The sequence below is a fragment of the Pteronotus mesoamericanus genome, unplaced genomic scaffold (genome assembly GCF_021234165.1).
Source record: "Pteronotus mesoamericanus isolate MK-2021 breed Mesoamerican mustached bat unplaced genomic scaffold, CSHL_Meso_final contig_221, whole genome shotgun sequence".
Taxonomy (NCBI): Eukaryota; Metazoa; Chordata; class Mammalia; order Chiroptera; family Mormoopidae; genus Pteronotus; species Pteronotus mesoamericanus.
This window is the reverse complement of record NW_026555092.1, coordinates 4052843-4080816: the sequence shown is the minus strand read 5'-3', so window position 1 is coordinate 4080816 and position 27974 is coordinate 4052843. Positions and strand designations below refer to the sequence as shown.

The 27974-nt window shown below is 45.5% G+C and overlaps 1 protein-coding gene and 1 pseudogene across 4 annotated transcripts; one reads left to right on the top strand and one right to left on the bottom strand.

Moving 5' to 3' along the window:
• NCMAP (non-compact myelin associated protein) lies at positions 1–27974 on the bottom strand. 4 transcript variants are annotated; one of them, XM_054571474.1, is made up of 5 exons: positions 27786–27974; positions 14068–14193; positions 10482–10570; positions 6836–6920; positions 1–1811 (listed from the first exon to the last, which is right to left on the bottom strand). In XM_054571474.1, exons 3-5 carry the CDS (start codon positions 10561–10563, stop codon positions 1670–1672), a joined length of 309 nt encoding a protein of 102 aa, XP_054427449.1. In that variant the 5' UTR covers positions 10564–10570; positions 14068–14193; positions 27786–27974; the 3' UTR covers positions 1–1669. The 4 variants fall into 4 exon arrangements, with proteins under 4 accessions (XP_054427449.1, XP_054427450.1, XP_054427452.1 ...); XM_054571475.1 differs by lacking the exon at positions 14068–14193; XM_054571477.1 differs by lacking the exons at positions 14068–14193; positions 27786–27974 and adding an exon at positions 13236–13286.
• LOC129069444 (rho-related GTP-binding protein RhoN-like) lies at positions 24949–25714 on the top strand (annotated as a pseudogene).

The following is a 27974-nucleotide window of genomic DNA, read 5'->3' as shown; positions in this document are numbered from 1 at the left end:
GATAAAAATAGTACGGAGAAAAGATGTCTGAGAAGGAAGAATTTGCCAGGGTTTCTCCAGACGTATTCAAGTGAGGATGACAGGAGGAGCTATGTGACCCAGTGGGCAGTCCTCTTACCTCCCTGATCCTCAATTTCCCTTCAAAGGGGATTCTAACCCCAAGAGGGAGAGATTCCTAGAATCTGAGGTTAAATGTCAGAGTGTCATTTTCTGTTACAGAATAAAGATTTATTACCTCACTTCCAGATGCCTTCACTATGAGATGCACAACTGACTTAAAAAACAGCCTTTTGAGATTGAGAGAGAGGGAGACTACACGAATGGACCCATTAATTTTAAGACACATTTGATTTCAGAATCATTAAAGTGAAAAAAAATTTTGCAATTGAAGAAATTTCATAATAGTGATGCTGGCTCCCATTTATTAAGCATTTGCTGGTGCCAGGCACTGCTAGAGCTGCTTCACTAAGACCATGACTTGTGATTGTAACCTAGTGAGGCAGATGTTATCCTTCCCACTTCATGGTTAGGAAGCTGAATATGGAGAGGTCAAGTCACTTTTCCAAGGCCACACAATCAGGGACTAGGGCTTAGAAGGCAGGTCTTCTTGATTCCAAAATGCTTTCCCCTCTCAGTAGATTGTACTCCAGGAAAAGGAGTCAAAGACATCAGTTCTCTATAGAATTGATTTGTGAACATGGTACTTTGAATGTGCCCTGAGTCTCTTCAAAGTGACTAGGAAAAGCATAGGTAATACAGAGTTGTAATCTAATTAGTTTCTAAATACTGGTCCTTGGAGATAACATGTTAACTGGAGAGTGAGGATCGTTCAGAATCCATATCCAGGGGAGTCAAGAAATGAGACGAGCCACGGTTAATCTGCCCAGAGGGAGAGGAGGCACCCCGAACAGCCACCAGGCTCATTCCCGGTCCATGGACACTGCTGCAAGCTTTAGGCCCAGAGGCCCTTTTCCTCAAGGTCACCCTATTCCTTCTAATATGACTCTATTAATGATTAGAAACCTTTGGAGAAGAATTCATTTTTCCCCTTAACCTTTCTTAAAAGAGGAAAAACTTTGCTGATGAATCAATCATCCTGAGCTAGCTAGTGGTCATCTGCTACTGGAATATGTTACAAATTAATGAGCTGGTATCCTGATTAATTAGTTCCCCTGATTATGGGATTGAATAGTTCACTGCAAAGCTGCGGGTATGGCCCTTATTCTGATGTGACCCAGTTGTGACACTCTTGGATCATACCCTGATCTTTGACCCCTGACCAGAAAACTCCTGGTCTGTCTGTCTAGCTATCATGTGTGAAGAGGGAGAGAACCAAACCCACATCATTGAATTCCCAACATAGCTCTACTTCCTCAGATGACAAAAGAGTGCTCCACAGTTTTCTGGTAAGGTGGCAGCAGAGGTATGGACATAAGTGGGGGTGGGGGCAGGACAGAGCAAGCATGGGGTTGGCGGTTACATGAAGAGGCGGTTACATGAAGCGGGGGTTGCATGAAGCGGGGGTTGCATGAAGCGGGGATTGCATGAGATGCCCTTGCTGACCTAACTGGAAGGAATACATAGTGAAGCTGCCAGGGGAGAATGCGCTTCTTGATCTTGGCTGGAGAAGGCTCATCAGACAGCAGCCGAGATAGCACCAGCGTGGCGGTCACCGAGTCTCCATTTGGACATCATCAGAGCGGAAGGTCACAGTTGCGTGGTGTTTGCCACGGCTGCTTTTCGGGCCCCGGGCAGAAGGGGAGGCTGACTTGGGGCTCTTGGGCTCCAGCTCCCGTCTTGCTCTCATTTTCCTGCAATGAGATATGTACACATGGTTGAGTGTTCCCCCTTGTATACCCAGGGAGTGAGTTCTGTGACTATGGATCTGGCAAAGAGATTAATGTAGGTTATCATAAATCATGTTGCTTAATTGCCAAGAACAAAAATTCACACCTGGAGGGTACCTTAGACATCAGCTAGTCTGACCCTTCGATTTTTTTTTGTTTGTTTAATCTATAATAGATATTTAATTTAATTTTTTTCTTTTAATGAATCAGTAAAGTGTCAGATAGTTGGCTGTATTAGAGACAAAACAGGGGACTTCAGAAGGTCAAGGTGGTGATTTGCCTCCTTGCACAACCACATCAAAATTACAACTAAAATATAGAACAACCATCACTAAGAACTGTCAGAAATAGAGTTGAATGGAAGTGTGACAACTACAGAATAAAAGAAACCACATCCATCCAGACTGGTAGAAGTGGTGAAGATGCGGAACAGGCTGGTCCCACATCCACATGTGGTGGATAAAAAATTGGGAGGGATATCTCGGGAGCAAAGAGTCCCAGCCCCACACCAGGCCCCCCAGCCCAGGGTTCCAGTGCCAGGAAGATAGGTCCCCACAACCTCTACTTGCAAAAACCAGCAGATATTGAGTCAGTGGAAGAAGCTTCTGGAATCCAAAGCAGTTCCCATTAAAGAACCCACACACGGACTTACTCAGGTGCAATCTCTTTGAGCTCCAACACCGGGGTAGCAGCTTGATGGGCACCAGTGGCATACGGGGAGGAACTGAGGTTTCTGGCATCACGGCGAGAGCTGGGGGACAGTTTTCTCTCAGACAGAAAGGCGGGCAGAGGCCATTGTCCCTTTCTGAATCCTCCCCCCAACAGAGCCACAGAGCCAGCAGGCCAGTGCCACATCTGAGCCTCCATCAACCTGGCTAACACTGTTTGCCCCACCCTGGAGAGCTTCTGAGATTTTGTCTCACCCAACTTATGGGCCCACCCAAACTGTAAACGGTGACTTTTCCATATGAATGGCTGGTCTTGGCTCCTGTTTCACTTCTTAAATCCTATCAAACAAGCAACAGCCAGCCTCAGTGGGCCCCTAGTCCCCATACTTCTTACAGGGTGGACCCAGGCATGACACTAGCTATAGTTGGCTTAGATTTACAGCTTGGCTTTGCCTGGGGATCTCCAAGCCCAGCACAAGAGGCAGACATCTCAGACTGCTTTATAGCTCATGCAGGGTGACCCTGGGCACAACACAGGTGGGGGCTGACCTTGGCATGCACACCTGGGAAATCCCAGAACCTGCATACCAGGTGGACAACTATAGACCACGTCAGAGCACCACCACCCTGCCCCTGCACAGCTGATCCTCCATGGAGGGCAGAGGTTGGTGGTCAGTGGTCACACCCAGCTCTTGTAGCTGACTGGCTTGGGTAAATCCCTCCCATTGATCTGCCAACAGCAATTAAGGCTCAACCACAAGAGGAGGGTGTACTTAGCCCACTAAGGGTACACCTCGAATACCCAGCTTGGATGATGGGGGAGGCTGTGCCACTGGACTCTATAAGACACATACTACATTAGGCCATACTACCAAGCCATGTAGTCATAGCAGCTCTACCTAATACATAGAAAAAAAGAAACACGGGGAGGCTGCCAAAATGAGCAAAGAAACATGGCCTAAATGAAAAAAAAAACAACAGATCAAAACTCCAGAAAAAGAATTAAATGAAATGGAGATAGGCAATCTATCAGATGTTTAAAACACTGGTAATAAGGATGCTCAAGGAACTTAGAGAGGACTTCAAGAGCATAAAAAAGATCCAGTCAGAATCAAAGGATGCACAGATTGAAAGAAAGAACAATTTCCAGGGAAACAACAGTAGAGTGGATATAGCTGAGAATGAAATCAATGATATGGAACATAAGGAAGCAAAAAACAACACATGAGAACAAGAAGAAGAAAAAAGAATCTAAAAAAATGAGGCTAACATAAGCAGCCTCTGGGGCAACTTCAAGCGTTCCAACAGTCCCATGATAGGGGTGCCAGAAGGAGAAGAGAAAGCACTAGTAATTGGAAATCTATTTGAAAAAATAATGAAAGAAAACTTCCCTAATTTGGTGAAGGGAATAGACATGCAAGTTCAGGAAGCACAGAGAGTCTCAAACAAGATGGATGCAAAGAGGCCCACTCCAAGACACATCATAATTAAAATGCCAAGGTTAAAGATAAAGAGAGAATCTCAAAAGCAGCAAGAAGAAAGCAGTTAGTTACCTACAGGACCATCCCCATTAGACTCTCAGCTGATTTCTCAAAAGAATCTTTGTGGACTAAAAGAGATTGGCAAGAAATATTCAAAGTCACAAAAAGCAGGAACCTACAGCCAAGATTACTCTACCCAGCAAAGCTGTCATTTAGAATGGAAGGGCAGACAAAGTGCTTCCAGACAAGAAAAAAGTAAAGGAGTTCATCCTCACCAAACCATTAGTATATGAAATGTTAAAGGGACTTATTTAAGAAAAAGAAGATAAAAAATATGAACAATAAAATGGCAAAAAATACGTATCTATCAACAATTGAATCTAAAAAACAAATTAAGCAAACAAGCAGAACAGAGACAGAGAGCGTTTTGATGGTTGTCAGATGGGAGAGGGTAAGGGAGAATGAGGGAAGAGGTGAGGGGATTAGGAAGTACAAATACGTAGTTACAGATTAGCCATGGAGTGTAAAGTACAGTGTAGGAAAAGGAGAAGACAAAGAACTTATACACATTACATATGCCCCACGGACATGGAAAACGGTGGTGAAACTGCCCCAGGGAGTGCGAGTGCTGGGTGGAGGGGGCAAAGGGGGCAATTGGGACAACTGTAATAGCGTAAGCAATAAAAAAGAAAGAAAATTTTTAAAAAGACAAAACATATTAATTCTTGGTAGTGTGAGTTAAATTTTGCAACCTCATTATGCTTGCTAAGTTTAATGCCAGAAGTCTTTAGTAACTCTTAACATAATTGAGAAGAGATTATACTTACAGCACGTATCTTGTCTTTCATGTGGCATAAAATTCAATAGTTAATAGCATCATTAATTCTAATGTCTACATGATATTTCATCTTGTCTGCCTATCACAATTCTTCTTCAAAAATTTAAAATCCTCAGAAAAGTTGCACAAATATTACAATTCAAGTCCAAACACCTTTCACCAAACAATTCACTAGTTGTTAACCATTTGCCACATTTGCTTTTTTTCTTTCTCTCTCTCTCCCCATTTACACACATGCACACATACATCTAGAATTTAAATACATCTAGAATTTAAATACATCTATTTAAATGTATTAAATACATTTAAATATATCTAGAATTAATGTTTTTAAAATCATGAACCATTTGTACGTTAGTTGCAGACATCATGCCACTTTACCCCTTGATAATACTAAGAACAAGGGCATTCTCTAATGTAACCATAATGCAATGATCACAATTTCAGACCCTTCCATATGAAAGATCATAAAATCAGTCCTGAGAGGTTAAATGACTTGCCTAGTTTTGACAGACCACATGTCATTGTAAACAGGGGTGAGTGGAGTCTCCATCCACGTTACAAGCTAGAAAACGAGCTCAGAGCTCCGGCAACTATAGGGAGGAATGAAGGGTACATGGGGTGGGGGGCTGATGACACTTATGGTTTGGGATAGACTCACATTGTAACACCCCAAAGATTTTTAAAAATAATTTATTAAATATTATTATTATTATTATTATATGACATGTAGTGGTGGGAATATTTTCTCTGAAACCAGCTGAACTGGGCTTGAGTCCCAACTCTGGCAATTAGGGCTAAACAACTTTGGTTATGTTACTTAATCTTCCTGTGCCTGTTTCATGTCTAAAAAAATTGGGGATAATGGTAGTACCCACCTCGTAGGGTGGTTGTGAGTTAATACATGTAAGGAGCTTAAAACCACACCTGGCACATAATAAGGAATGAATACAGGTCATCTACCATTATAAATGATATTAATTTTGTTATAAAAACAATGCCTGTTTACTGGTCCTCAAAAATAAGGAAGCACAGACTCTTCCCCTGTAAAAACCAACAAGCTACTAACTAGCAGTCCCACACAGCCACACTGCTGGTCAACACCTCGTGTCTCCTTTGAACCCTCCGTGGATGTGTGTAACCCAGGTGTATGATTATGCTGTGCATATTCTTTCTAAACTTTGACAATATATGGCAAACAGCTTTTCTTACAAATAAATATGCCTCTACAATATCTTTTTAAAAATGGCTTCCAGGCCTTCCAGGATGTGGTTGTACTTATAGCCTTTTATTTTTTTTTTTCATTAAACTTTGTTTTAATGGATCTCCAAATTCTGTGACAGATTTTTGGTCAAGTTGTTTCGATTAAAAAGTACTGATTTCAAAAACTAATAATTTAAAAATTGCCACACGTTATAACTTACCATCTTTTAATTTTGATTTCTTCCCTGAAAAGAATAACCTTTCAGCAAAGTTGTGACTAAAGGTAATAACACAAAATTTATTCTTTATACAATCAAGGTATATTATTTTATTTCCTCTTACTTGATCCCAGAAAGTGGAGTCACATTGTACATACCGTCCAGGATTTGTCACCTCAAATATTCATGTGGTTCATTGAATATAATCTAGCAGAGGACTCCCCAAGAGAAGAGTATTGAAACATTCCTTTATTACCTGTATATTATGTAAAGATGTTTGCCACAGTGCTCAAGGCCTTTTATCATTGTCCTTATCATCATATTTACAGTTGATCTTAGCCAAAGCCTGAAGCGATCATTATATTTAAAAAATATTTCTCCAAGTACAAAAATATTTGGTCACTGTGAAGTTTCTATAGTAGAACAGGTATCAAAGGAGGACTCTCAAAGGGTTAGAGCATTGGATGATGGACTCATTTGCACTGCTGGGTACAAGACAGGCACCCCCAAGTGTTAGTTCCCATTCATTCTGGCATCACCAAAGGGACCAGATAGTTCCAAAGCCCAGAATATGCCATACCTGTTGTACTTCTTCAGCAAGAGCAGAACCACGGTGAGGATGATGATGATCACCACCACAACGGCAGCAATGATGGCTCCAGAACCTACAAGGAGGACAGGAGTGGAGATGGTAAATGTGCAAACTGAAATGCAGAGAATTTATGGACTAGGATGGGGACCCCTACTGTGTCTCCTGACAACCCCCCGGGGCGAGGGGAGGAAGGGAGAGTGCCGAAATTCACTGCGGACCCCAGGACAGAGTCAGGTCTAGTGTGGCAGTGCACCTCTACTCACAATGGGGTTTGCGGAGCTGTGTCTCCAGCACAGCACCTGCCAAAATTCTGCCTTAGCAAGTCCTGTTTTTATCAGCCTTAATACTTAAAAGAAGCTTCAGACTTCTTTTGTGAAACAGCAAGCAAAATACCTGGCCTACTTTTTTATTTTTTACTATTATTCATTTTATTTTTTATTTCTTTATTTTCTTTTATTTTTGTTTAAATTTTTTGAATGTATCGGGGTGACATTGGTTAGTAAAATTATATAGGTTTAAGGTATATGATTCTATAATATACATCATCTGTATTGTATTGTGTTCACCACTACAAGTCAAGTCCCTTCCCTCTTTTTGATAATATGAAAGTAATATATAGTTTTTGTAGATAATTTTGAAAACATAAATACAAGCAGAAAAGAAGAAAGAAAGGATAAAGACCTCATTGCTCCAAGAACAACTGATTGTCTACATATATATACATTTACTAATGTGATCATGTATATGTACATTAAATATCTATCAATCTTTTTAATCCTATGTCTGAAGATCCATCTGAAGGAAATATTCATAAGTATAGAAAATGTGCACTTAATAAAAGTAGAACCATGTTCCATATACCATTTTATAATAACATCTTGATCATCTTCCCAGGTAATTACATATTGTTCTTCATTACTTTTTATGGCTATATAGTACTCCATTGTTTGGATATGCTATAATTCACTTGCCAATTCCCTGTTGAGGGTATTTATGTTGTTTTCCATTTTGCACTATGAAAGCGAGGCTATCATTGTAACATATTATCTCAGGCTCTAATTTCTTTTAAATGGCAGCTCACTTTTAAACAGGTTTTATTTATTTATTTTTAGAGAGAGAGGAAGGAAAGAGAAAGGAAAATATTGACTGGTTGCTTCTTGCAAGCCCCCAACTGGGGACCTGGCCCACAACCTGGGCATGTGCCCTGACTGGGAATCAAACCAGCGACCTTTCAGTTTGCAGGCTGATACTCAATCCACTGAGACACACCAGCCAGGACATCAGGCTCTAATTTTAATATCATCTCCCAGTCCTAATGTCTAACTCTAATTTTAGGTTTAAAAATCAACATTCTTGTTGGAGTTGATATTGAAAATATTTTAAAAATTATTAGAAGGTTCATACTTTTAACCAATCTATTTGATTCTGAGAAGTTTATCTTAGAGAATAATCCTAAATACAGAAAACTGTATGAATGATGTTTATTATATTATTCATATTCTAAAATGGCAATGATTCAATAAGGTGCAGCATATCTATCCCATGAAATATTATGCTATAATTTAAATGATGATTATGAAGACTATGGTAACACTTACATGGTAACACTTACAATGATATAAAGTATAGAAAATAGAATGTGAGCCCTGGCTAGTGCTGTGGCTCAGTAGATCCAATGCTGGCCTATAAACCTAAAGGTCGCCAGTTTGATTCCCGGTCAGGGCACATGCCTGAGTTGCAGGCCGGGTCCCCAGTTGTGGGTGTGCGAGAGGCAACCGATCAATGTATCTCTTGCACATCGATGTTGCTCTCCCTCTCACTCTCCCTCCCTTTTCCTCTCTCTAAAGCTAAATAAATTAAATCTTAAAAAAAAACTCTAGTATGTTAAATTAATAATTTTAAAAAAAGAAAATAGAATAGAATGTGATATTATATACATGCCCACAAATACATAATACATACATATTACATTGAAACCATCAAAATATATGCGGACAAACATAATGTTGACAAAAAAAGTCAAATACAAAAGAATAATGCATGGTATGATTACATTTATATAAAGTTCAAAACCAAGTAAAACTAACCTCTGGCGGAAGGAGTCAGAATAGCAGGCTCCCTTTGGCGGCCGGGAGCAGAGAGTGCAAGGGGCGCCAGGACCCCCGGGGTACTCGTGGTGGTCTGTTTCCTGCCCTGGGGGCTGGTTACACACGTGTGTTCACCTTGTGACAATTCATCCCACAGCACATTTTTGTGCATTTTTGTGCATTTTTTTGCACTTTTGAATATATGTAATGCTTTTATAAAATGTTTACTTAAAAAATATGTGCAATATTGATAGGAGGAAAGACTGGAAGGAAAAGGGAAGGGGGTGGGGAATCCGGCGATGAGAGTTTAGCTGAGGGTTTTTCAGCCTCAGCGGGGCCATTCTTTGTTGCGGGAGCTCTCTCTCGTGCGCGTTATAGGGTGTTCAGGAGCAGCCCTGGCCTCTTCTCACTAGATGCTGGTAGCACTTGTCTTTCCTCCCCCACCCAGCGGTGACAACCGAAAACATCTCCAGACATTGTCAAATGTCCCCCGGTGGTAGAACTGCCAGATAAAATATGAGCTATCCATTTAAATTAGAATTTCTAGCAATGAATAATTTTTTAGTATGTCTCAAATATTACATGGCTCATCCTTATAGCCAAAAAAAAAATTATTGTTTATCTTAAAGTCTAAATCAACTGGGTATCCTGTATTTTTATTTACTAAATCTGGTAACCCTGTCTAGGTGGGCAAAATCACCTAGCTGAGAACCATTACGTTCAGTTAAGTAAAAACAGAATTATTCCCATCTTGCTGAGAGTGACTATCTACCCTGTACTTCCCTTCTACCCTGAGAGTTGTTTTGAGACATACCTCAGTAGGTCTCTGTACTCAACAAGAAGCAGGCTAACGCATGGGGGCCTGTCTCAAGGGTAACCGTTTCTGGGCTTCCATGGCAGGAAAACATCCTGCCCTTAAGCCAGCTTCCTGTTAGCACCAAGTCTGGAACTGCTTATCACTGGGGTACACTCCATGCGTGTTGGGAAGCCTGTTCTATTAGCAGAAGTACATACCACGCCAACTGAAACGACTGAAATGGGCCGGACTTCCCCTCATACAATCAATTGGTTTTCTGAAGAGTGACTCTCAAATTTTTCTCCCCAGGGATCCTGATAAATGTCTCCCCTGGGATAACTTCATCCCACCTCCACTCATTTACTCCTTTATGAACTGACAGGAGTTTCTGCCTTGCAAAATTAGTATGGAAGTAGCTATATTTTAATGTGACCAATTAGGGACATCTTACAAAAGATTCAAATTTCTGTTGCTCCCTCATAAAAAATAGAAATAGTAATAATACTCATTAGGTATTTAGTATGCATCAAGCTATTGTTAGCTCTTGACATAGATGATCTCTTTTAGACCTCACACCTACCTTATGTGGCAGTTTCATTAATATCTCCATGTTATAGCTGAGGAAACAGGCACAGAGCACTGAAGTCACATGCTCAAGGTCATCCAGTGGGCAAACAGTGGAATGGAGACCGAGACCCAGGCAGTCTGTCCCACCACCCCTCCACCCGCTGCCAAGCCAAGGTGACCTTACTTTTATACAGAGAGTCATCTTCTTTGGTGGTCACATTCAGTGACAAGATGGTGGTATCTCCGAAGGGGGTGGGTGTGGTCATCTTGATCCTGGTCAGAAAGAAGATGAAATTTTGTTTCAAATCAGAATAAGCTTTATAACCCCTGTGTGACGATGTTTTTGGGGGTTGTTTTTTTTGGGGGGGGGTTTTTTTTGTCATTATCTAGTTGGTTGGAGAATATTCAAGCCTTCAGTTTCTCTTAGCAGTAACTAAATGACAGGACCCTTTACTATAGACCGTGGGGAATTAAAAATAATGTCTGATATTTGTAAAGAGCTTCATTTTTCAAAGCAGTATAAATTCATTCAACAATATTATTAAACTCCTCCTGACTGCATTTTATACAGAAGGAAGGTCTACAGTGATCTTCGAGAAATGGTGTGAGGGAGGTTATTATTATTGCTATTCCACCGATGCGACTGAAGCCCCCCAAAATGGGGTGGATCCCCATATTTACCCAGTGGAATTTAACCCAGGACATCTGCCTCCCATGCTAGCGAGCCTCCAGACATTGTCAAATGTCCCCTGGTGGTAGAACTGCCAGATAAAATATGAGCTATCCATTTAAATTAGAATTTCTAGCAATGAATAATTTTTTAGTATGTCTCAATTACATGCTCATCCCCAAAAAAAATTATTGTTTTTGTTTCTGGGTACAACAACACCTGGAAAGATGTTCCTGCTTTCAAAAGCAGGTGGAAAAAAACAACTAGGATTATTAAGTAGTTAGTGACATGAGCCATTCGGTTCTGAAAAATGATTCCAAGGACCAGATCCGTTTGAATGGGCCGGGTGGTTTGGGGGTGATAGGAGGGAAGACAAGGGTCAGGTTGCACACACACCTCAATGGGAAGAGCGTTAATGTGTGTGGAACATTTACCACGCACCCGCCAGGCTCTGTGCCGGGTGTCATGACACATGGTATCAACTCACTTAATGCCCTCAACCATTTACATTTTATGGCTGAGCAAACAGGAGCGAATTGACCAAAGTCACACAGCTAGGAAGATGTGCAGCTTAGACTCAGACATACTCTCTGAATGCACAGTGTACCTGCTTTCCCTGACACCCACAGGAATCAAAGTTCCTAACCCTGTCATCTTCCCCTTGAAGGGTGAGCCAGCGGGCAGGCAGTTAATACAATGTCATGCCACCAGAAACAAATCTTGAGATCATCCACCAAGAGTTATTTTTTAAGCGCAATGACATTATAAACAAATGCTTTGAACTACCAGCATCAAGAAAAGAAGGGAAACAAACCAGGCTTTGCTTTTTCTTTTTCTTTCAGAGCAGCCAAGCTCTACCGCTGCTGGCAGTGCGGAGGCCGGTGGAGGAGCTCCACCTACTGAAGAGTGGTCCAGGCCTGTCTGGGGTCCTAGGAAGCCACGGGGTTTCCCCACAGTTGCTCCCTCTTCCAGAGAAGATATATTTTATACATTTAACAAAATGTTTGTGCATCAATTTATTGAACTTGGTAAAATTCAGAAATATTTTTTTAATTATAAAGAATAATATAATAGGAGCCCATGTACCCAGCACTCAGGTTGAACAAATGTTTATAATCATTTTCTTCTGCTCTTTATTTTTAAAAAATAGACTCAGTTGAAATTCCTTTTCCATGCTATCTCAGTCCCTCCTCCAAAGTAACCACTACCTTGGCCATTAATGTATATTCTTTTCATCAAGGTTTTTTTAATGGCTACTACATATGTCTACGTCCATAAACATAGTATCTCCATAACCATTGTGTATATAGTGGGTCGACATATTTATTAAATAAATAGGAGTTGAGTGCCCACTGCGTGACTGACCCTGTGCCAGGTGCTGGGAATACATTATGAAATAAAAGACAAACTCCTTGCCTCCAGAAGCTCACGAAAAGCAGTCATCTCCCCAGTGCCCACACTCCTAAATCTGGCAGCAAATGCCCGTCTCGGGCCATTTGCACCCTCTTTCTCCAGCCCTTCAGCTCCTCACACCAACATCTGCCAAACTGCCGTGACAATGGGCCACTCCTTCGTCCCCTGTCATTCCTGTTCTTAGCCGTCTCTGGCCTGGCTGACCCAGGCTTCACCCGCCCCAGGCCTCTCCCGACAGTCCCCATCTCTGCGGTGCATCTCCTGTAGACCCTGCCAGTTCCTGCAGGAAACACCCCTCCACTGGGGTCAGGTCGCCTGCACCCAGGCCGCGGGCTCGGGTGGCTGTGGCCTGCCCTGCCCATGGAAATGGTCCTCTGTGGCCAGGCCCTGTCGATCCATAGAATGGACTCTGCCATCACTTTCTCTGCTCTCCTTTAGGTCCCCGCCCTGAATAAAACCTCCCAGCTTTTGTCTGTCCCTCCTCCCAAAGACCAGATCCTCAAGACTCCCAGTGAGGAGTCTCATGTGGCTTTGCCCCCCGGCCTTCCCACCTTGGCCAACCTTTCTTCTTGGATGGACTTCCCGTCTCCCCACCGCCTTACACAGGCCCGGCGGGCCACGCTCCACTGCCCGCTCCCCCTCCAAAATGATCATATCCTTCAAGACTCAGCCCAGTAACCCCCAGGAAACTCCCACCCAGCACTCAGCAGAGCACACACCACCACATGCGCCTCACTTGCTTTGTCTGGCAGTTAACTTCCCTTGGTCATTTTCAGGTCCTTGTGGGTGGAGACTATTTCTGGTTCTTTTCCATAGCCTTCTACTGCCCCCAGGTAAAGAGTCCAATCTTCTCACCTTTGCCGGAAGAAGTACTTGAGGGAGTAATTGTACTTCTCCCATCTTGGTTTGCTCATCTGTAAAATGAGGTAGCTTTTCCCAAGGGAGCTGAGGGTTAGAGGTTAAGTATGAAAAGCGCTTTTTAGTGTTACAATGGATATTAGGAAATATGTGCTGAGCTAAATCAGAGATAGGTGGACCTGGAGCTCAGAACAGGAAATTTTTTTTCTGTAAAATAAGTATAAGTATGGACCAATATGAGAACATGGAATGAAAGTCTCCCCAGACCCCACCCCACTCCCAAGGAGAGGTGCTTGTCCCCCAACACTGTCGCCCAGCCCAGCACATAGCTTTAATATGCATTTGCCTGAACTCCCTGCTTCTATCCCCACCAATATCAAGCTGAGAAGATTCACCAGTAATGCTTTCTCGTGATTCCCTTTAAAAACAGCAAGGAGAGGCAAATAGGTGGCTGCTGATCAAGGGTCACTTAGTGAGGAAGACATGGCATAATCACTGGCTAAGCTAAATCCTGACTGTGGACACATCTGCCACCATCCAAGTGCCTGCCACACGGCAAGACCTGGTGCCAGGTATTTTTAAAATCCACGTTCTGATTTAATTAGCAAATGTATGTAAAATAGGTTTTCCTTTCCCCTTGTTTCAGATGAGGACCCCAAGACTGAGGGATATAAAGCTAACTTGCCATGCTCACACCTCTGGAAGCTGGCCCTGCACACTTCAAAGTCTTCCCACTGCACTACTGTGCCTGGGAACACATCTTAGGGGCGTCCGGGGCAAGTCACTACGGGGACAAGCACAGGCACACACGCTCTCGACCCACACTGACCAGTAACGCAGCTGTCTAAGGCCACCAGGACACGGGCTCCTCTGCAGGATAACCTCCTGGGTAACCTCCCAAGTTCCAGGTGCAACTCCCTTTTGGGTGGGCCCAGCTACTCAGCTACTCTTCTTTCTGAAAGAACAGTGAACAATCTCAGAGCGTATCTTGCCTCCTCTCGGGACTGAGGGCTCTCAATCACATCTCTGTTCCTGCCGCATCAGAGAAGGCGGGAGGGAGGCTGGTGGAACATTGATGGCCAAGGATGTGGGTGTTTTCATGTGTGGGGCCCAGAGAGTCCTGTTAACCAAGTGAGGTCCAGTAGGGGGATTTCAGTATCAGACATGCCTATGACCAGGGGCTATGGCTACAGAGGAGCGGGGAGCATACAGGGAGGGTGATGCTGATTTTCACCAAAAGAGATTAATTTAATAATAATAACAACAACAACAATAATAAACTGCACTCAGTGCTTTGTGTAGAGAGTCTCATTTAATTCTCATACCTGTCTGGCAAAGAGGGCATGATCACTGTGCCCATTCTGCAAATGAAGAAGCTGAGGCTCAGAGCGGAGTGAAATCAATATAACCTCACAAAGCTAATGTGTAGCTGTTCTAGGATTCAAGCCAGGCCTGTCTGGTTCCAAGCCCCTTCTCTATAAATCCTCCCAGTGAATGTACAATGTACAAATGGCCCTCGCAACAGCGGGCTTTGATGGGAAAACCCCTGCAGGCTGGGGCACCGCAGAGAGAGCCAGAGCCCTCTCCCCAGACCCTTGCCCCTGGCTGGTCCTACCTTACTGGTCCCTGCCCTGAATAAAACCTCCCAGCTTTTGTCTGTCCCCTCCTCCCAAAGACCAGATCCTCAAGACTCCCAGTGAGGAGTCCCGTGTGGCTTTGCCCCCCCGCCTTCCCACCTTGGCCAACCTTTCTTCCTGGATGGACTTCCCGTCTCCCCACCGCCTTACACAGGCCCGGCGGGCCACGCTCCACTGCCCGCTCCCCCTCCAAAATGATCATATCCTTCAAGACTCAGCCCAGTTACCCCCAGGAAACTCCCACCCAGCACTCAGCAGAGCACACACCACCACATGCGCCTCACTTGCTTTGTCTGGCAGTTAACCTCCCTTGGTCATTTTCAGGTCCTTGTGGGTGGAGACTATTTCCCTGTCTTCAGCAGAACCTTAATTACATCTACATAAACAATAAGGAAATGTTATTCCTTGAGTTTTTTACAAATGGCCTTGTGTGGGAGGTCAGTTTGGGAAGTGAGGGGACATCATGACCATTTATTCACTGAGCCACCCCCTCTGTCCCTTGATCAAGTGTAAGTGCCAAATCTGGAAGATCAGTGTTGCCAGGCCCACCTGTCCAAAATATCTCCCCCGCTGCTCTGCCCAGTGGTACCGTCCTTCCCTCCGGCTTGGCCTAAAAGTTTCTCACTGGATGAGATAACAAAGACAGTACCAATCCCAGCCGACCCTACCCGAATGGCCTACTGTAACTCAGAGGAGGGAACCCACCAATGACCTTCACCCACCCAAACATTAGGGTTGATTTCTCCCAATCGCCTGAGAGATGGAAGGTTCAGCATACATTGGTCTCTTCCACAGACAAGAACCTCGCTATTCCCAAGCAGCCCCTTGAATTATTGGGATGTTTTAATTATTAGAAAATTAACCTTCATGTTGGAACCAAAGTTTCTCTTCCTGTGATTTTCACCCATTGTTCCTAATCTTCTTTCCATGAAGGTAATCTGCTACCTCTCACATATGACAACTGTCAGGTTAAAAGCACTTCTCTGAATGAAATGTGAAACTCAAACTTCCATTGGATGGACAGTTAAGGTAGCTGTTTTGATTGACTGTAAACAAGCATAAGAAAAAGTCTGAAAAAGTTTGGGGCACAACAACAGGTGTGTAAGAGCAGTGTGCTGTGGACGCCTGTAAAGCTAATGAGCTATTTGTTTGCATTAATCCAGTGTAGTATCAACAGGCTTTGTGCACAGGTACTGTGCTAAACACACTACATGTTTTATCTCATTTAATTCTCATAACAACCCTATGGAGTTCATAATTCCTGTTTTACAAATCAGAAAAGCCAAGAAGTGAAGAAAGTTGACCAAGATCACACAGCTAGTAAAGAGTAGAATTTAGACTCAGAGTTGATAAGTTTCAGGAAAAATGTCATTCTAGACATTTCAGGAGCACTCTGGAATCATGTGTTCAGTTTGGGGTGCTGTATTCAAGGGAGATATTGACACGCAGAAAAATGAGAATCCTCAAAGATTGTTTAAATCAAGGACTCCTGGACAAAACCAAAGGGGAAGAGCTGAGGGAGGGAAGGAGAGAGAGGGCAAGGGAAAGTGGTGGGGGGTAGGCAGAGACAAATGTATTTGAAAAAATAAATAAAAATAAATAAATAAAATTTTTAAAAAAGATTGTTTAAATGATCTGAGACTATTCATCTGAGGAGAAATTCATCAGGGAACATACAATTGCTATTTTCAAGGGCAGAAAGCTTAGAAGCAGGTTGGGATCACAGGGCATTTACCAGTCATTTGTAGGTTCAGTACAGAGGGACATACTATAGCCAACTGCTATCGCCACCTAATGGTGGGAGGTAAAATTAAAGTGCGTACTTTAGTTGTTCATACACACTCTGTTGATGTGCCCCAAACCTTTCTCAGACATTTTCTTATGCTTGTTTATGGTCAATCAAAGCAGCTGCCTTAACTGTTCCATCCAATGGAAGTTTGAGTTTAACCCTCATGCAGAGAAATGCTTTTAACCTGACAGTTGTCATATGTGAGAGGTAGCAGATTACCTTCATGGAAAGATTACAACAAAAGGGTGCAAATTGCAGGAAAAGAAATTTTGGTTCCAATATGAAGATTAATTTTCTAAACTGCAAAATGCTATGGAAATAAAAGGCAATGGCAGCTTCATTATGAATAGTGACGATATTATGATGAGCTGCTGCCCAGTAACTAGGTCTCCATTTTGTTTGTGTGCAAATGTCTTTCTGTACTTAAGTGCGGGACTTTGCATTGCTTCCTGCTAGCCCTGAGAAACTCCAGCTCCATGAAGCATGGTGTTCCAAGGAGGGAACTGAGGAGGGATTTACCAGAACTTCCTGAGGGTTCAACTTTCTTCTCCATCTCCACTGAGGGCAGAGGCAGAGGAAATAGTGAAACCTCCCCCGGGAAGGCAAAAATCCCAAGGCAGTTGGTAGAGTGTGGGGGCTGCTGGGTGAGCAGGGGAAGGACAAGCCACGGATTCTTAGGGTGAGAATAAGCAAAGCAGGGTTGTCTTTCCCACTTATTTTGCTTATAACTTCAGAAAGTTCTCTCCCCTCTCTGGACCTTGGTTTTCCCATCTATAAAATGGTCCCATTTGAAGATTATCTCTAAGAGCCTTTCCAATCTGTCGTTCTATTGCATACAACAGGATTCATAGCTTAACTCAAGAATCAGTGTCTTCCAAAAGCTCATCTTTCTTAGCAGAAACCAGCTACTCCGGGGCTGTTAGGAGAGAGAAGTTAGCAATGCACAATTCATGCTGGAAGGCAGCTGAGACTGGAACAAACTGAGGAGAACTCCACACAGGGGTTTGACGTCACAGGAGCAGTGCATATGGGACAAACCTCCAGACACTCTGTTGGGTACGTAGTAACCCGAGCCCGCCTGAATCCTGAATGGCCACTTCCTACGCTCTCCATTTTCCATTTCTATTGGGTTCCACATCATCTCCCCCACTCCAGCTGCCCTGCCCGTGCATGGCTCTGCCCCATTGTGTGTCACAGCTCCCAAAGGTGGGATCTAAATTGGCTTAATGCTCCCCTGAACTTGGGGCCATTCACAATGACGTAGCGAACATGTGTTCAATTATCGCTTCATTCTTTTATCCTCCCATTCACTCATGCACCCACCCTCCCACCCATCCACTGCACACAATTCACCTCCCACCTGCTCTTCTGTCCACTCACCCTGTCATTCATTCAGCCAGCGCCTGCCACGTACACAGCACTGAGCGGATTGAAAGAAGGGCCGTGGGGGTCACGTCCCTAGAGCTCCAAGAAGATGAGAAATGGAATTGTTTCCTTTAAGAATCTTTCCTTCAATCAGTAATCATTGGTGATCGTCGCCCTCATGTCTAGACCAGCACTGATCAGAGACATGTCTGATCAATAGCACATTGAAGTTCTACGGAAAAAAGCAGTGGCCTGAGGACCTAGAAATCTGGGTTCGAGACCCACCACATCTATGAAGTCTTATTCACCCTGTCAAATTCTGGCTTGAACATCCTTTACTTCTGATTTTTGTGGCCCACATTGTAAAGAAAGTTGCCTCGAGGAGCTCCCAACCCAAGACACGCAAATCTAAGTTCCACATACTAATATTTATAAATAGAAATCCCAGATGGGCACACTGTCCCTCCCAGGAGCATGCCAGCCCCTTTCCCTTCCCTCTTCTTCTTCCCCCAGAGGTGTGCATCCCCTAAACCCTAAGGGACCCCACAAGACTTGTAACCAAGGGAGCAATGGACAGCGGCAGCTCAACCCCCACTAACTCCCTGACCCTGTTTGCGAGGCCCCTTTCCTCTGACTTTTCAGTGAGCCAGAGCAGCCCCACCTAGGCTCACTTCTTTCCGATGACATTTCTAGAGAACAAAGCAGCCCTCCCTAGGCTCTCTCCTGTCGCCTCATCTATCTTAAGGCCTTCCTTGTTTCACAATCCTCAGCTTTAATAAACATACTCTGCAAATCGGGGGCGGGGGGGCGGGGAGAAATCCTAGATAGAAATGGTCACAAGGCAGATTCTTGCCTAGTGCCAAAGGGTAATGACAAAACAATGCCAGGAGTTAGTGGGAGGATGAGACCTGTGGACATAATGGTTGAGTCTAAGAGCTGGAATGTGACCTGTGGCCTCCACTTGTCCCTTTGTCTTTGGACACAAGCCAAGGGCCCAGCTCCCAAAGGTCCTCAATTTATACCTGAGTTCTAGGTGTCCCACTGTCCCCCAGGAGGAAAAAAAGGTGCAGATTTAAAGAATGTATGCCCCAAGCGAATATGTCAGAAGAAAATAATTCTACCCTGACACTCCTGTCAGGAAGAAAAGGAAGCTAACATTTAAGCAGGCACTAACGAAGTGCTAGATGCTACATTCCCACATTTTCTCATTTAATCAATACAAGGTGGATCTTTTTATCTCTACTGATAGGTTGAGTGACTTGCTCTAAGTCTCTAAGTCTTAGAGTAAGTAAGTGGAGGAGCTAAATCCCAAACTCGGATCTTCTACCTCCAAACTGTCCATGGCTGCCAAGCCTCCCAGGAGGTGCGCAGTATTCCTGGGACACTCTGAGGGTCAGCAGCCCTGCTGGCCGGGACTCTGCTCGCTATTCTTTCTCTCTGTTTAATATTTAGAGCCCAAGGAGTTCAACAAACCTTGAGATGGCAGGGTTCCTCGTGCACAGCACCATTGACATTTGGGCCAGATAATTCCATTTTGGGGCCTGACCCATGCACTGCAGGATGCTTAGAAACATCCCCGGCCTCTACCCAGTAGATGCCAGGAGCCCCCCACCAGTTGTGAAAAAAATGCCTCCAGATGTTTCCCAATGTCTTCTGGGAGGCAAATCACCTCTGGTTGTGAACTACTGGAGAAGAGCTACAGGCCTGTCTCTTGACAGTTTCCTATCCTTTCTACCCAAGAAAGTCTAGACAAGAAGGGAAATGTCCAGTCTGTATTTACATCTGTGGATAGACAACCAATAATGACAACGATGATGAGGACAACCGCAAATACAGCAGCTACTATTTATCAAGCGCTTACTACATACCAGTTACTATGCTAAGTACTTCATATATACTTTCTCACATATACTATCTCTATTTCCAGATGAAGGAACTGAGGTGCAGAGAGGTTAGGTAACTCACCCAAAGTTTGTGTGGTAATGCACAGCAGAGTTAGGGGGCATTAGTTTCCTATGGCTCTTGTAACTAATTACCACAAACTTTGGGGCTAAAACCAAGGTGTTGACAGGGCTGTGTTCCTTGTGGAGGCCCTGGGGAGGATCTGTTCCTTTGCCTTTTCCAACTTCTGTGGGCCACCTGCCTTCCTTGACCCATGGCCCCTTCTCCACCTCCATCCTCAAGCTAACAGTGTAGCATCCTTTTTTTTTTTTTTAACATTTTATTTATTTATTTTTAGAGAGAGGGGGAGGGAGAGAAACATCAATCAGTTGCCTCTTGCACACGCCCAACCCGGGACCTGGCCTACAACAGACGCTTGTGTCCTATTGGGAATTGAACCAATGACCTTTCGCTTTGGGGGATGATGCCCAAACCGCTGAGCCACACTGGTGAGGGCCAGTGTGTCATTTCCCCTCTCTCTCTTTCTCTGACCCCTGCTCCCATCATCTCTCCTCTCCTCTCTCACTCTCCTGCCTCCCTCTTATAAGGACCCTTGTGATTACATTGGCCCCACCAGTAATCCAGGATAATCTCATCTCAAAATCCTTAATCACATCTACAAAGTCCCTTCTGTCATGTAAAGTAACATAGTTACTGGTTTGGGGATTAGGATGTGGATAACTTTAGGGGGCCCGTCATTCAGCCTAATACATAGGATTTGGACTCTATTTGTCTGACCCTGGGGTTAGCGCTCTTAGTCCACTCCAGTCTCCCTGCGCCCTGCCTGCACAGACATAGCCCGTAGGCCAGAAGCAGCGCAGTGTCCTGAGGTGGATCAGACCTGTCCAGGGAGTGGCAGGCACTAGCATGCATCAGGAGAGGGTACACGACAGGGAGAGAGAAAGAGCCCTGGAGGCGCTGGGCCAGTTGGAGCAGGGTTGTGGGAACTGGGCTCAAGAGTCAACTGGACAGTCCTGATTCCTTCTCTGCCAAGCAAGTCCCAGCCCTTGCTGTAACAGTGGGGAACTGCAAGCCACCCCGCAATCCTTTTGACATTGTTTCTGTAAATGCTGATTCTGGCTGGTATGTAGCTTGTGGACAAACAACACAGTCACATAAGAATCCTAGGAACTAACTTCAAAGGATACAGACTCCAGCCTTCAGGCGTCCCAATTCCGGGAGACCTGCTGACCTTTAGGCACGGAGCCGGAACGACCAAAGCAGCACGACGCACGCCGGGCCGTCCCGGGCCTCATCCGAATGGACCGCGCTCATCCGCACGTAGAGAACTTCAACCCCGTGCCCTTGATCTCTTTGTTCTGCCTACCCTCTCCCTCTTTAGAAAACCCTCCGTCTGCACTGCAATGTTGAGATGGGCTTTGAGACAAGAGTCCCCCATCTCCCCGGTGGCGGGCACCTGAATAAGCCACTTTACATTAGAACCCATCTCTTCAGTATTGGCTTTTGAAGCGGCACGTAGCCAGACCTGTATTCAGTTACCCTACCTCCAACCTAACTTCAAATACATCTGCAGTTCATTCTGTCCTGAAGGACTACCCCACCCCAGCCCTTGCCAGCCAGGATTCTGTCCCATCTGTGGGATTTATTTGCCCAGTTAACCGGCAACCATTCTCAATTTTTCCTTTCCAAATGCCCTCACTGCCAATGTAACCACGCGCGCGCGCACGCACACACACACACACACACAAAGAGGCTTGCAGTAACCTAGCATAGACTTTTATTTAGAATTCATAACTTTGCTTAAATCAACCTGTAAACCCACCTAGATCCCCCTTGATGTTATATGATTTGTGTAACCATATCCTGTAATTTGCTAAGAGTTTAACAGAAGGGTCGAGACTTAATTAGTTAAACTCTCTTTCATACCTATGCCATCTGTGACATTGATAATAGCTGGAGGTGTTTTGTTTTTTCCCAGGGAGAAGCCCAGGATGCTTGCAGGACCAGGGGGCCAAGCTGGCTCAAACCACCTGAGACCAGCTGAAGCGGCTTGGAGGGCTCTATACTACCTCTTCATGAACTAGTCTCATTATACCCTCATAATAATACTAAAACCTCCTCTCAGAGGTGGAGATTTTCCAAAGTTTTTGAATGTGTGATATATGTACAGGCATTTTCTAATTGGTCATTGACAGTAATATCCCTCCCTATACAAGTGATGATGAAGCTCACTTTGATGTTTATGCATTATTTCCCTGAACGATGATGAATCCGATCCTTTGTTAGGAGACAGCTACTTTGGGAAGTGACCCTCCCACACCCCCCACATGTGTCCTTGCCTGCCAGCTCTCAATGATGTACGTTCCTCCTCATAAAATCTTCTCAGTGCTGTCCTTTGGCCAGCAACTGCTGAGTAATTGGACCCAGTTTTGTCCAGTAACAACAAGGGCTTAGAACATCTTTAATCCTGGGAGTCCCCTTCCTGCCCCGTTCTGGTATGCAAGATTGCCCGGCCCCTCCACAAACCTACGAACGCTTTACAGAATCCAGAGACAACTCTGCATGGGTTAGCCAGGCTCGCCCCTCCCCAGCCAGCCAGGGCCTTTGACTTCCCGCAGCCCTCCTGCTCCACAGTGACTTAGGAATGATTTTGCTGGCCCATAGGAAAATGACAGGTAAAAGGATAAATTAGGTTTTGCCCCATCCTAGGAGAAATGAAGTTTAGGATCTATCTTTTCCTTTTAAAAAATACAGGAGGGACTATGGTTAAACATAGCAGATGGAATAGAAGTATCCCTCTCTGCTTCCTCCTGAAACCCCTCCCAAATGATAGTAAAGGAGTCATGACATGTAAATTCATAAGGCTGCCCTGACTGGTGTGGCTCTGCGGATTGAGTGGCGGCCTGCGAACCAAAGGGTCACCTGCGAAACAAAGGATTCCCAGTCTAGGGCACTTGCCTGGGTGGCAGGCCAGGTCCCCGGTAGAGGGCACACAAGAGGCAACCACACACTGATGTTTCTCTCCCTCTTTCTCCCTCCCTTCCCCTCTCTAAAAATAAATAAATAAAATCTTTAAAAAATAAAATAAAATCCACAAGACAAAAGGGAAAGGAGAGAGAATAACCACATTGGAGAGAATCCAATCCAGTTTTGAAAGCTGGAAGGGCTGATGGCGGAGTGTGACTTCACAACCTAGAAAAGGCCAAGGCCCAAACCTGCTGACCGAGGAAATTAATAAAGCTGAGGGTACTGACGAAGCCCTAGGAAGACTCAGGAATGGGTAGCAGCAGATCCTACCGAAGGTCAGGGTCCCATGTGGGGCTCAAAGAAGGAATTTGCAGCTCAGCGCCGTCTCCTCCTTTGGTTCTCCCTCACAGAAGCCTCCTCTGCCCTGAAGAATATGGTAAGTTCGCCTTCCGCACTGAGCGAATCAGGAGGTAGGCCTGCACAGCTGAAGATGACAGCCATGTGTGGCCATTTACATTTAAATGAAAATGAATGAAAGTTAAATAAAATTAAAAGTTCAGAGTCCCAGTCACGCTAGCCACATTTCAAATGCTGTCACCGTGGCCTGTGGCTTCTGCATCAGTCAGCACAGGTCTAGAATGTGTCTAGCGAGGCGTAATGTTCCATTGGACAGCGCTGCTCTAGACCCTGACCGTGGAAAGTGTGGTCCTTGCAGGAGCCGCAATGGCAACTCTGAGGACCTCATTGGAATGCAGAATCTGGGCTCCATTCAGACCTGCTGGCAAGATCCATCTCCGGCTGAAAATGAGGTTGAAGGAAAGTCTAACTCCTGCATGTGGGGCTCCCCATCTTCTTAGCACCCCTGGGCTGCTGGAACTCCAAGTGCCAAGCAGGAGATTAGAAATGAGGTTCTGGGGAGGCCCGCCAGCCAAAGACAACAGACATAGGTACTGACTGATGTTAGAGGATCCGCCAATTAAATGACCAGGTTCTTGCCAATCAGCCAATGGGGAGGTTGATAGTTAACAATCTCCCCCTCCCTCAACACCTAGAGTTTCCCAAGAACTCCCTCCCCTCAAGGAGATTATTCGGGTCAACAGGCCTTTGGGAGTAAAAGCCTCAAACATGATAAAGGGAAAGCAAACAAAACAAATGAATAGATAGAAACATTTAAAGCAAACAGACACTATAAAAAACAGAAGAAAATGTCAACACCCTCAGGGAGATAAAATAATACATCTATAAAACAAGAACAGGATGCTATAAGAAAAGGACGTTCTGAGAACAAGGAAGGGTTCTAGAAAATTAAAAATTGACAAACGAGGTTAAAAAATATCAAAAGAAAGGTTGGAATATAGTTGAGAAAATGTCTCATGAAGTGGAACAAAAAAACATAAAGGAAAAGAAAGTAGGTGAAAACAGATTACCCCAGGAGCTCCAGCATCCTGATTGGAATCCCAGAAGTGATTAAGCAGAGAAAATCAAAGGGAGGAAATTATCAAAAAACAAAATAACGCCTGAAAATGTCGCAGAAATGAAGGATATGAACTATGAGAATGAGAGGGCTCTCTGAGTCCCCAGAACAATGAGTAAAAAAGACCCCCAACAGGGCTCATCATCACGACCTTTGGGAACACAGGGCATAAAGAGAACGCTCCGCACACGCCCAAAGATTTTTTTTTTCCAGGTTAAATACAAAAGACCCACAATCAGATGAAATCAGAATGGCACTAGATTTGACAGCAGCAGCACTAGAAGCTCTGAGACAACCCTCCAAAATTCTGAGGGAAAAGAATTTCCAGCCTAGACGTGCACAGCAAGCCAAGCCAAATATTGAGTGAAAGAGCATAACAACGATATTTTGGGGCAAGATTTTTTTTAAAAAAATCTGCTCCACCCCTTTCCATGCACCTTTGCCCGGGAAGCTCCTAGGAGCAGGGATTTTCAACCGGTGCGCGCACCCGTGTGGCGAAAGAATTTTTAAGGAGCTGGAAGCAGGGCAGAGGGGGCGCCTCCCCCTTCCCCTTAATGGCTCAGCGCCACCCGTGAGATGCCGATGTTGGCCGCGTGGCCCGGGAGGGGGCTGCGCGGGAGCCAGCGGAACCCGGACGTGACCAGGACCACGGAGGGGCAGAGCGGCCGCGGCAAGATCGTGGTGGCGGGGACGCCGGAGTGCGGTAGGTTGCTGTAGGAGTTCGCAAAGGACGCCTCCCCGGGGAGTGACGTCCCCGCCGTGTTTGAGAACTACCCCGCGAGGTCTGAGATGGAGAAGCAAGCGCTGCACCGAGCTCAGCATGGGGGGCACTTCGGGTTCCTCTTACTATGTAACGTCCTGCCCCTGGCCTGTCCTGATTCAGACGCTGTGCTCATCTGCTTGGACATTAGCTGGCCAGGAACACTGCCCAGTGTCCTCAAGAAGCGGCAAGGGGAGACTCAGGAGTTTTGCCCCAATGCCGAGGTTGTGCTGTTGGCGGTAAACTGGACGCGCAGATGACCTGGCCACACTGAGGGAGCTGTCCAAGCAGCGGTTTATCCCTGTTCCACACGAGCAGGGCACAGTGCTGGCCCAGCAGGTGGGGGCCGAGGGCCACGAGGGGCGCTCCACTGGGCGAAGCGTCAGGGGTGTCTTCCACGTGGCCACAGTGGTCCCCCTGGGGCGTGGCCATGGGCAGCTCGGTACTTACGGGTTCTCACGCCTGGGACTGCAGCGATCCGCTCCGCAGGCAGGACGGCCCGATTAGGGAAGGGAGGGGGAGCGGAGCGGGAAGGAAGGCGAGATACACAAGGATCCAGCCAAGAGCTGCAACCTCATGTGAGGAGCCGGGAAGGGGCAGAGTGTCCGGAGGGGTGATGAAGGGCACAATTGTTCCCCTGCCTGCACCCTGGCTTCCTGACATCCTGACTCTGGCTGGAACGTCAGGGCAGGCTGAGTGAGAAATCCTCCCAGGCGAGGGACTCGGAGGCAGAAGGTGCCACCAGTCCCCAAGGCTTCAGCCCCCTCCTCTCCACAGGAAGCTGAGGGAGCTGACAGGGCCGGTGTCTGGGCCAGAAGCTGGGGGGACGGGGGAGGGGAGGACGGTAGGGAAGCTGGCATCAAGCAGCGACCTTGGTTGAGTCTCAGTATATGAAGGGTGCCTTTCCTCCCTGCCCAAGTCCCCACACCCTGGTCCTGGCTTCCTTCCCCAAGGAAAGTGTCCATTCCATGACCTTCCCTTTTCCTCTCCTCTCACTTCTGCAGCTGTTCTCACTCATCCTGACCTCCGAGCAACATGCACTAAATTAAAAGGCAAGTTGAGAAGCCCTTCTGCCTTATATCCTCCCGTCTCAGCTCCTCTCTCTCTTCCCCCAACAGTCTCTAAATGAAGTCCATGTCCACAGGGGAATAAAATTTAAAACATGCAATACCTGACTATCTAGACAGCAAATTAGACAGTCAAATAAGCAAATGACAACAGCCAACACAGCAATAGCCATCTGGCATGAGTCAATCAAAACTATACCTATTATATCTGTCAGGTCGGTAAACAGAAAATATTTTTTGGTGTGCGGCAGAATTTTAGTGATTAACTTATGTGAGCCATGAGATGAAAAAGGCTGAAAAGGGCTGCTCAAGTGGGGTAAGCTGAGCCTGAGAGGGAAGGGGACCCAGGGACGAGGGGGTGCCCAGGGCCAGCGCCCTGCGGCAAAGTGCGGGCAACCAATCCCACTGCTGGGCGGAGGGGAATGCAGGAGGATTCCACCAGCCAAGAAAAAATGAAACTGGTAGATTTTCTGATGTTTTATCCAGACTGAAAGATCTACTTTTCTGTTGGAGTGTTTGGGGGATTCATTTATGATAAAACAAACGAACAAAAAACAAAAAACTAAGCCCTTCCAAAAGGTGTAAGGTACGAAACCCCTTCCCTCACAATTCCTCTTCCGCCGCCCCCCACACCCTCTGTGGCAGACCAAGGAGGCAACCCCCTGTGACTCTGGGATTGTGTGGAACCTTGACTGAAAGCTGCTAAGCTCAATGCCCTCTCCTTACAAATGGGGCAACGGAGGCCCAGAAGGGCCACCCAGGGACACGGAGAGAGAAGAAGTTTCATTTGGTGAGTTTTGGAGGACTCCTTTCTGATTCCCTCGAGACAAGATCAGCAACAATAGCAAGAACCAAAACCAAACCTGAAGGGAGCGCGGCTGGTGAGCGAGATCCCACCTGGCCCTGTGTTACCCGCCTGAGCTTTGCTTTCAGCCACCCTGCTGACGTAGCTGCACTACATTTCTGAGAAGAACAGACTTAGTTACTTCTAATTTCCTGAGTTACATCTAATTACCGCCTATGAAAGCAAGATCATGTAGATGCAATTGAGTTTTGTACACCATGAATAAGCCAACTGTAAGCTTTGGGGAAAAAACTGGGGTAGGAGTGCAGGGTAACAAGGCAGACATAAACGAGCGCCAGCAACCTCCTTGGAACCAGGTGCCTTGACCCCCAGTGCTCTTGGGTAGATCCTTCTTATTATTTGTAAGAATCAAGGCCAATGTCCTCTTACAAATGCCAATAATCTGACTTTGTTTCGAATGCTGACCTTCCAGTGGTCTCGCTTTTGATTCTTTGCCTCTCTGTCCACATTTCCCAAGGGCCTGGCTAGCAACAGAGTGTTTGCAATAAGTGAAGGAGGTCAACTCTGTTTGGAGTGTCTGCACCTGAGTATGAAATTTTAAGAAACCTACTATTCTGTAATCTTAACATGTGACATTCTCGCTTTGAGTCTCAATGTCCTAGTCTATGAAGCTCATCTCCTTACCTATTTAACAGGGTCACCACCAAAACCCCAACACAGAGACCTGATGTAGGGGACAAAACCTGGGCTGGAAGCTAGGAGTCCTGGGTTCAAATCTTACCTCTGCTACTTGCTGAGTGACCTTGGGCAAGTCACTTCTTCAGTCTGGACTTCAGTTTGCTCTCCTGCAAAACGCACAGCCGGGGCCCAGTGGGACCTCCTCACATGCTCCTTCCATCTTGTGACTCTCCCAGACTCCCAGTTTGGTTCAGGACATGGCCCCTCAGCCTCCCCAAGACTCGCCTGCCTC